At 40.7% G+C, this 10183-nt stretch overlaps 1 protein-coding gene across 1 annotated transcript; it reads right to left on the bottom strand.

Moving 5' to 3' along the window:
- Positions 1–987: 987 nt before the first annotated feature.
- LOC122761224 (synaptotagmin-2-like) lies at positions 988–9436 on the bottom strand. Its single transcript, XM_044016405.1, has 9 exons — positions 9056–9436; positions 8194–8408; positions 7592–7665; positions 5269–5385; positions 4377–4556; positions 4077–4229; positions 3347–3466; positions 2906–3017; positions 988–2814 (listed from the first exon to the last, which is right to left on the bottom strand). The coding sequence occupies exons 2-9, from the start codon at positions 8372–8374 to the stop codon at positions 2507–2509; spliced, it is 1245 nt and encodes a 414-aa protein (XP_043872340.1). The 5' UTR covers positions 8375–8408; positions 9056–9436; the 3' UTR covers positions 988–2506.
- Between the last annotated feature and the right edge of the window lie 747 nt (positions 9437–10183).

Genomic DNA, 10183 nt, shown 5'->3' with positions numbered 1-10183 from the left:
GTTCATCATGGCAGAGCTGGCGAAAAAGAAGACCGCTGTCGGAGGAGACCACTGTCTGACCGAATGAGGGACCACACACGGGTGATCACCGCAGTGGCGAACATTGATGTTTATGGTGGTCTCGTAAAAATATTAAAATAATTTACTCCGAAACTGTAGGGGGAGCTCCGTACATAGCAAAGTGACTAGACTTTCATAGACACAAACAATTATCCATAACATTCAAACCGAAACCAAAATGGAGGCAGAATAATAACAACATAGCTTTTAAAGTAACATTGAATGCTTGTATCGCACATATGTGTTACTTATGGAGGTCTACTTACATATATTAACTTGTTTTCATGGTGAAAAAACTCCTAGTCGCTGCAAACGAGCCGATCGAAATATCTCCTCACTGACGCTCTCGTCAGCCGCGCTGTTTCAGATCAAAATCACGCCCCCAGAACGCGGACTGTGTTGTGATTGGCCAGCCAGCGAGAGCTTTCCTACTGTCCTGTGATTGGCCAGGTACCTGGAAGTGACGTAATGAGCACGTCGGCTCTCAGATACGCAGCTCCCCCTCTGGCACGGTGGATGCTCTGCATCTCAGCAGCTACAACCATAGATATACAGTATATAAAGCGTAGATGTCTTACGGCGGAGTGTCGAACGTCATCTTGCCACAGTCAGCTCGCTCTACCGTAACATGTGTTGTAGTGGTACATGGACTTTTTAAATAACCATAACTTGCTCAATTTTCTACCGATTTTCAAACGGTGTGGTTTGTTTAAAACGTCAGAGATGTAGTTATTATGACACTTATGAATAATTATAACCATGGGCTTTAAATAACATTAAACAGAACAGAAAGATGCAATGAATATATACACACAGGTATTTATGTTAAATCAACATATGGGCTACTAAAACTCATTCTGTATCAAGGATACAGAATGGCATGAGGTATATGTATACCTTTATAATAGGAATATTACTAATATAATCCAATAATTTGAATTATTACTTGTTTAAATTAAACATGTAATAATTCAAATGACTTTAATAGGAATATTACCAATGTAATCCAATAATTTGAATCGTTACATGATTAGTTTAAATAAGTAATAATTATTAAATAAATTATTTTATTATATTAGTAATATTCCTATTATAAAAGTATACATACATCTCATGCCATTCTGTATCCTGAGTTTTAGTAGCCCATATATTGACTTCACATACCTTGTGTGTGTGTGTGTGTGTGTGTGTGTGTGTGTGTATTCATTGCACCTTTCTGTTCTGTTTAATGTTATTTGAAGCCCATGGTTATAACAAACCAAATCGGTAGAAACCCTGAGCAAGTTCTGGTTATTTAAAAAGTCCATGTACCACGACAACACATGTTATGGGTCAGCGAGCTGACTGTGGCAAGATGGCCGCCCTGTGCGGACGTTCAACTCCATTGGCCAGCAGCGCAGACGAGACATTGACACTTTATATATATCTATGGGTGAGAGGAGTGGTGAGGTTTACTGATGACATCACCACTTTCCCAGCACTCTTTTTTTCTGCCTATTGCACTTTAAATACTATTGTTGCTTGATCATTGAATGAACTTATTTGAACAGCGATATTCTGATCTGGAGTCAGACACTCTACTGTTGTGCCACAGAGTTTATTACTTATATAGGCCGGCAGAGGCTTCTTGCGTGAAAGGGGCGAAATCTGCCATCTCTGTTTGCCTTGGTTAAGAAAATGTAGATTACATGGGCGTGTCTTATTTAAAATAAGAATGTGTTAATGTTTAGCATCCACAAGGAAGCTCCAAAGTGTCACGAAACCCTTTTTATTTTAAGGGCATAGAGAATTCATTTTAGTAAGTGGGGAAAACAACTTAAGTTAAGGGTTTTCTGCTACATTACCGGGTCATTAAGAGTGGTTTGTTGGAAAGAAGCTGAATATACTACACATAAGTATGTTTTATATGTATATAATTGCTTTAAAATGTTTCTAGCTTTAGTATAAGTCTTTAAGTCTTTTATATTTACTTCAGGCAAGGCGCTTGTTTTACAGAGGCCCATATAAATATATATAGTATATATATAATATAATACATACTATATACTTCAGCTGTAGCCCACAGTTGTGGGTGTTTAGCTATGGTGCTTCAGTCACTGTCTTAAATTTAAATGACACTTTCGCTAGAAATCAAACCAGGGGTCTCAATCTCAAATAACCTGGGGGGACACTGAGCGTCAAGTCTGGTTGGTTGGGGGCCGATCAAGTGAAAATAAGTTCAACTTTGTGGGGAAAAGGAACTGTTCAGTAGGGGTGGGCGATATGAGTTGAAAATTATTTCACCATAACAATATTTGTGACACCTTTTCCACAATAAAAGTGTCATTTGTTGACATGGAACAATGTATAGTTCACAATAAAAACATAAATATGATGCAAAAAATAATCTATTGCTTGGTATAAAGTGGTGGGCTTTTTCAGGAGAGGGTTTTTGGTGCTGCGTGTCTCAGATCAGAAGGGAGTGCCACTTTGCTACTGGCTGGCGAACTGAGCGCATCATCAAGGTCCAGTGCTTGTCCTCTGAGCCCTTCTCCTTCCCCACAGTCAACTGTCCCATCAAGTGTTTGGTGGACTTCCAGCTTGTGTGCGTCTCGTACACAGAAACCAGAATCTTACACTGCTCCATGGGGAACTCGGGCAGCGAGAACATGAGCACCTCGTTGAAGATGGTCACCAGGTCCCGGGACACTGCTGAGGTCTTCTGGTAGCCAAGCTTGTAATGATTGCACTGGACACTGATCCTGGCATAAAGGGCTGTGCAACACAATGAAGGCAAATACATTCAAATATGAATACCTGTTGGACCTGTGATGGCTTGATATTTGTGTAGGTGTTAGTTATTTACCGCTGTCAGAGCCTGTGTTAGTGAGGACTGTTCTGACCTTCAGCAGACCGACCTCCAGCCTCTGAGATGTGGGCAGAAACTTCAGTGAAAGCAGCACCTCTCCAACCAGATCCTGTTCACACACAGCGACCGCAGCATAATGTACTTTTACGATGTGATTCAAAGGAACAGTTTAGTTGAACTCAAACTCTATTAAAGTTTTGCATAAGGTTCCACAGCAAGACAGAAACACATTTCCCTTCTTTACCCACCATTTTCAGTTTCTATGCCTGACAATATACATCGTCCAGTGGAAACGCTGGTTTCTGTATATTTATATATTTTAGCTCTTCATAAAGACTGTTAAAAAGTTCCCGTGCCATCTATCATTTGCTACCAGTGAGAGGAAAAGGGAACCTGATATTGTAGACACATTGTAGGTACAGTGAAGTGCAACTGTACCTTCTGGGGAATCTGTAGATCCTCGTGCAGCTCCAGAGGGTCGGAGATGTTGAGGTGCCCTAGAGGAGCTCTCACATGTCCCAACAATGTGTTTCTGGAGAATTTGTCAAAGTCCCACACCTGAGATCATGCACACAAACACATGGCGGTCAATTTATTTTCCAGAAACACACATTATACTGCACTGTATGTATATCTGTGGTATTTCGGTAAATGTTCTGACCATAGTACATAGGACGACCATTTTTTGGACTCAAGACTCAGAAAATGTTCTCCATTTTCAGATTTAACACGCAAAATATGTTGTTCATTTACAACTGCAGTGTTTTTCTAAATTAACCTTCTTCAGTATAGTATCAGTATTTCAGTATTTTGGAGTAAATGGAGTCAATTGCAAATAACTGCCAGATATGGTAAGTTATTCTGAAAAAATGGACAAAAGCACTTAGTTACAGCACATTCTCTGGTCCTTTTATGGTTAAAATATGTTAAAAAAAAAGAAAAATCAATAACAATAATAATAAAAAAAAATATATATATATGTATATACATATACATATATATGTATATACATATACATATATATATGTATATATATATATATATATATATATATACATACATATATATATATATATATATATACACACATACATATACATATATATATATATATATATATATATATGTTAAGAGCTATGGGTACAGTGAGAGTGATGTACTGCAGGACCTCCATCCTGAGGTTGATGGACTGAAGCATGTCTTTTTCCTGTTCCAGGACGCAGCTGAACTTTTCTCCAAATAAAGGACTACAGATGCCTTTGACGATGCGAGTCTGCCACTCTTGCAACACTGTCCACAGAGCCGGCGACGCCCCCTCACCCTAAGACAGACACAGCGGAGAGGACGGGGACAAGGGTTGGCTATGTCATCCAACAACAGTAGTAATACATAATGGTAACAATGCAGTTTACAAGACAATGGTTGGAATCACAGGGTCCCTCACGAGATAAGGCGGCTGATTGTTTACCTCCTCATCCTTGCAGTCTGCCACTTTCACTCGTCGCGATCCTGCCCACATGACTCGCACCTTAACAAAGGGCTGGATGCCACCGGTCTGGCAGTGAAGTCCCTTCACCTGCAAAATGGTGACCCCCAGACGGGACTGCGGCTGGTCATAGTGGACAGAGAACCGCAGCGATCCATCCACCTGCCACAAGAACATCCAGGTTAAGGGCATACGCCACACACTTAAGTGGTATTGCTTTAAGTGGTTTATTTTCAGTGACTGATCTCTGTTGATCGCCACGCTACTGGAGAAAAGGGGAGACTTCCAAACACACATAAGAAGTTGAACAGCAAGAAACAGTTGCAAATGACCAGAATTTTAATTATTAGGACCATCAGGGTTCCCACACTTTGGTTGACATGAAATTGTTGTTGTTTTCGGTGTAACTGAATCACTAAAATCAGTTAATTAAAAAGATAAGTACTCAGTACTTCCTGCATGACTGGAGCATAGTCACTAAAATACAGCCGAAGGGGTTGTGATGCGGCTCGGAGCAGTGCTGTTGTTAAATACGCCAGACTCCTTTGTTAAATGTTGAGATTTTAGACATTTCCTTTGCTAAATGTTGGACATTAATGCACGTTTACAGAATGTTTAAGTCTTTTTAACTGATGTACAGTTCGGCATTGTCCGACACGTCGCGCTCATGACTCTTCCAGTGACGACACTCTCTGACCAATCAGTGGCTGACAGTCTGATGACGTCACACATAGTCTCGGCTGAGCAGGGCAGGTACTAAAAAAAGTACCAGGTACTGCTACAGGTATCGCTAATGGAAAAGCAAAAAAAAGTGCCGTGCTGAGTCGTGACTGTGTAGTGGAAAAGCGTCACAGTCACAGTCACAGTCTGTTACCTTCTTAATGCTGCCCTGCTCCTCCACCTCTCCTGTGTGGCTGGAGTCTGTGGAGGCAATAGGGACCTGAGGCAAACAGCGACTCAGCTTGAGGACCTCAGTGCTAACTTCCTCCACCTGGACAACACACACACACACAATACACATTATGTTGCAGCTGGTTTGAGAACTACCCCTCACAAAGAGCTCAGTGTGTGCAAGCAGATGGTCTAATCCCAACCTCACTAGCAGTAGCCAAGTGCGTTCCACAGGGGTCTGTCCTTGGGCCGCTTCTTTTCCTTACTTACATGAACTATATTGCTCATAATGTTTCCCAGGCCAACTTCCATTTTTTTATGCTGATGACACAGTTGTGTTCACCTCAGCACTCACTCCAGACCTGGCTCTCTCCAAATTTCAAATTGCTTTTAACGCTTTGCAGACAAAACCAAACTGATGTCCTCAAACTCAAAGACAAAGCCAAAGGACTTCAACCCCACTATCACTAATCGAGATTTATCAAGTGATTAGGTATCACAGTACAAATATGTTGAGATTTTATTATTTTGCATCAAATAAAAAAAATGCCAGTTAACTATGCCTGTGAACTTGTGAATTTTGTTATTTATTCGTATATTTTTAGCCAAACAAAGGTTTGTGGGACGAGTAAAGTGTCAGTGTGACAGGGTAAGATGACACACACAGTCTGATGGTTTTTGTGAGAAATGGGAGTCAATTTCTGTTTCAGCGCACACCTGCAGCTGAACGCGTCCCGATTAATGTCTCTCAATAAAATGACGTCACCATTAGAGCTGTGAAAATAAAAAAGATCATGTGAGAGAGAGACATAGACTGAGAGACTCAGAAAATGCTATGTCCTTCCTTATCTCACCTACATTGCTTACAAACCTGTTAAGATGATCTTTTTATTCTTCTCAGGATACTGCATTGACTTGCGTTCATTTACGTAACTGTCATTGCGTAACTATCTAACCTAACTACAACCAAATCTTAACCCCAAACTTAACCAGGTCCTCAGAAATCAGGTTCTGCCTCATTGGGAGCAGGTTTTGGTCTCAGTGATGACTACTGGTCCTCATAGGTGAGCATTTATGCCAGAAAAAAAAGTCTTGTGCAACACTAAATATGACAAATACAAATACAAGTAGACACACACACTCTCTGTCTCTGGAGGCCACCAATTTAAAAACATCAAGTGATGTAGCTAATTTGATATTTTAATTACACAGCTAATATTTGAACAGAGGGCGTGATATGTAATAAAAGATGTTTTAAAACACTTCCAACACTCTGTAAACAAGAGCTTCGCGTTCTTACCGACCCAAATAAAATTAACACCCACAGAATAGTGAATACACATAAAGCACAACATGGCTTTTTACTTCCTTTTTTAAGAGTTTTTAAAGCAGATTCACTCACTGAAGCATACGAGACTCGGTGAAAAGGCAGCAGCTTCTCTCAGGTTTTTACACAGAGGGAGTGCAAAGGCAAACACATCCAGTTTCAATAAAGACCTGGTGCAAAACCACACACCAGTTGCTAGGACCAGAAAATCCTCTTTATTACCAACCTGGCCCTGAAATGTCACCTGGTTGGTAATAATTTTATTTTTTCTGTGGTTTTTCCAGTTCTACCAGTTTTCCAGCCGTGCCTTTGCTTCAGTATTTGTCACAGAGTTTCAGGAGAGAGACTGCATTTAAGGAAGCATAGTAAGACATCCACTAACCAGAAGGTCAGTGGTTTGATCCCTGGCTTCACTCCTCCAATTCCCACTTTTTAAAACTAAATTGACAATTGACCATTTTTCAAGCAATTTCAAAGACATAATTCTCCAACTGTGTAAAAATATTCTTCTCCTATAAGAAGGGGAAAAAACAGCTCACAACATGACTCAGCTAAATCAGATCCAGGGATTTTTGACCAATGCTGAATATCATATCAGCTCATCCCTCATTTTTCTGCCATTCCAGTAACAACTAATATTATTTTAACTCTGCCATTGACCTCGCGGGCCCCTGTTACCACCACCAGTGTCAGGTCTTCTGTTTTTTTCTTACTTCATTACCATAATAAATCCCCTAGGATGGACTGGTTAAGCCGCTGAGAAAGTTGAATGTATTTTATGGACTTCATTTTTATGGCTGCATTGTCCTGTGTCTGATTTCGTTTACATCTGTCCAGTACAACTGTGGCGCATAACAATTTTCCAACTTTATCATCACATTTCTACAGTCTGTGCCACATATTTTTTCTAATTGACTCTTCTCTCAGGACTTAAATCTGCTTTCACCAGAACGTGAACGTGGTCTCCACCTCTTCTTACCTTAGAACTTGGAGCAGCTGAGTAATTTTCTGCCGTCCTTGGCTTCTCGTCCAGATACAGCACGTCACTGTGGACTAGAGCAGAAATCAGACAGGTTTGTGTTTATTATTAATGACTTTTACTTAGTCAGACACCGTCCATCATCTAACCTGAACTGTAAAGCCGTGTTTCCATTGAGTGGAACACTTCAGTTTCATACAGAATATTACATTTATGTATTTATTGGCGTTTCCATTAGGAATAGTACCAAAATGAACAGCCCCAACCGTTCCATTCTTTGGAACCTTCTTCCCTTGGGGTACCAGAGAGGGTGGAGTTAGACCAGCTTCACCCACAACAGTCTTTCCTGATTGGGCGACAGAAAAATGTCATTCCCTTGTGTTTGGTGATGGAAGTCAACGCTTGAAGTCACAAACCGAGCAGGAAAAAAAAAAAGAGCTGCTGGATGTCTTCTATTGTTGTCCGTTGTGTCGTGTTGTTGCACTGGAACGACGTCACGAAACGCAAGCCGGACCCAGGGATTTACCCAAACTGCATCGTACTGTACCAAACTGAACCATATCCTTTATGGAAACACAGCATATCCGTCTCCCTGTTCTCACCTGTAGCTTGCCGGGTGTATGTGTTGCGCGTCTTGCAGTATCTGAAGGTCTGCCACGTCAAGATGCCCAGAGCCACAAGGAGTAAAGCCACGGAGGTGCCAAGGAGGATGTACTTGACTGAGTCCGAGAACGGCATGTTCAGCTCAGCCGACAACAGCTGACCATGACTCCCTGCCTCCATGTGGTCTATTCACATGTCTTGGCAAACATAGAATCTGGAATACATGAGAGGATCATTAGGTTTTGTGGTGGCTTTGTGGACCTTCTGGTCAGAATAGTACAGCTTCAACCATCAAACGGCCACAGTATCAGCAATACATGATTTCTGAACGTTGGCATGTGACATGTGCCTATTCTCGCTGATCCTGAATCAACCTGATGTCTATGTTTACTCTGTGTAAGGTGTATAAGGATACGGACAGTCAGGATGGTGATGCAGGACAACTTTCTGTACAAATGGACAATAAAGCGTTATCTTATGTTAAATTCACAACCGTTCTTATCAGAAATTGACCTGCATTTGCCTTACACACACAGCAATATGAACATTCTTGCAATTCCTCTGTCACCTGCACACAAGCTCACATTAAACTGTAAATATCATCCCAGGAATCTGATGGTTTCCTTGTTTCCCTCCTTGCACCTGAAATCACTTAATTTACTTACATTTTTTTTAACAATTTAGGTTTTGTTTTTGTCTTGGTATCTCTGTGCATGTGACAAATTAGGAATGCTGGAATCCATGTCATGCAAAATATGATTAACATTACAAAAAAAACACAAAAACATACAAATAAAGTTCCATGACTGGAATAAAAATGAATTTTTAACAACTAGCTAATGGTAAAAGACAGACATTTACCTGTATTGAAAAAAACCTCAGCTCATCCTCGTCCTTGTGTATTTTCCGTGCTTTGCAGGCACGCTGTGAGACCTGGTCTGCGAGAGAAACACAAATTAACACCTTATCTTATAACTGTTTGCAAACTCTTCCCTCCCACACACACACACACACACCCATCTGTGCGGCACCATGTGACTTCCTTCTGGACAAACTGGTTCTAAAGATGTTGGAGCACCTCAGACCGTCTTCTTCTGACAGCCCCATAGTTTATTATATACATTTAAAATATATTAACAACTGCATTAAAAAAACAAAACAAATTACTACATAATTTAAAAGGGAAATAAAATAGGAATTATGATGAAACATGAAGACATTGATAAAGTTGAGTAAAGGCATAACACCTTATTAGGGTTCGAGCAACAAGGTTGCAAGAACCCTATTGAAACTGTGAAGATTATTCTTATTATTATTATTAGGGTTCGAGCAACTTGGTTGCGCAAGAACCCTATTATAATCGCTAAGATTATTCTTCTTATTCTTATTCTTATTATTATTATTCCTCCAAATGAATCGCGTTTTTGAGGCCTTTCCCATGCCCCAAAACTCACCAAATTTTGCAACCCCATCAGACCTGGTGTAAAATTACGTATATCAGTGTTTCAAGGAATGTGCGTCAAAAAATGGAAGAGGGCGGGGCTAAAAACTGACGCAAAAAACTTCTATTAGGTCATCTGCTCTCGGGTTTAACGTACATGAACGAAACTTGGCACACATGTTCATGAGGTGGGGACGGTCAAAAAAGTCGATGACAACTTCCCTGTGAATCCTACAGGAAGGCCGCCATCTTGGATTGCACGCCAAAACAGAGGCGATTTTGGCCATTTCGCACCATCGGTATTTGAACGAACTTGTCCTAGAGCTTACATGGGATCACGTTCAAACTTGGTGAGGTCACTGTGGACAAGTTGGGGATCTAACGATGCTTATGGTTAGTTGAAATGTCGCATGGCGTACGAGAAAAGGGCCGGCAAAGTTGGCGAAAATTTGTAATTTCTCGCTACACGCAACGAAACTCTTATAACTTTGTGATGGAAGGTCCGATCGTAACCAAACTTGTGGCGATCGATGATGGGCCCTTGCTGA

Source organism: Solea senegalensis, unplaced genomic scaffold, assembly GCF_019176455.1.
Source record: "Solea senegalensis isolate Sse05_10M unplaced genomic scaffold, IFAPA_SoseM_1 scf7180000014455, whole genome shotgun sequence".
Taxonomy (NCBI): domain Eukaryota; kingdom Metazoa; phylum Chordata; class Actinopteri; order Pleuronectiformes; family Soleidae; genus Solea; species Solea senegalensis.
The sequence above is the reverse complement of the archived record's forward strand: the minus strand, read 5'-3'. Positions and strand labels throughout refer to the sequence as shown.

Excerpts from the sequence above, each read along its gene's own strand:
- LOC122761224 (XM_044016405.1), bottom strand. The coding sequence starts at position 8,374 with ATGGAGGCAGGGAGTCATGGTCAGCTGTTGTCGGCTGAGCTGAACATG. Across the intron at positions 5,386-7,591 it reads CAGCTGCTCCAAGTTCTAAG|GTGGAGGAAGTTAGCACTGA; the intron begins GTAAGAAGAGGT and ends TGTGTTGTCCAG. Across the intron at positions 4,557-5,268 it reads AGCAGGGCAGCATTAAGAAG|GTGGATGGATCGCTGCGGTT; the intron begins GTAACAGACTGT and ends TTCTTGTGGCAG.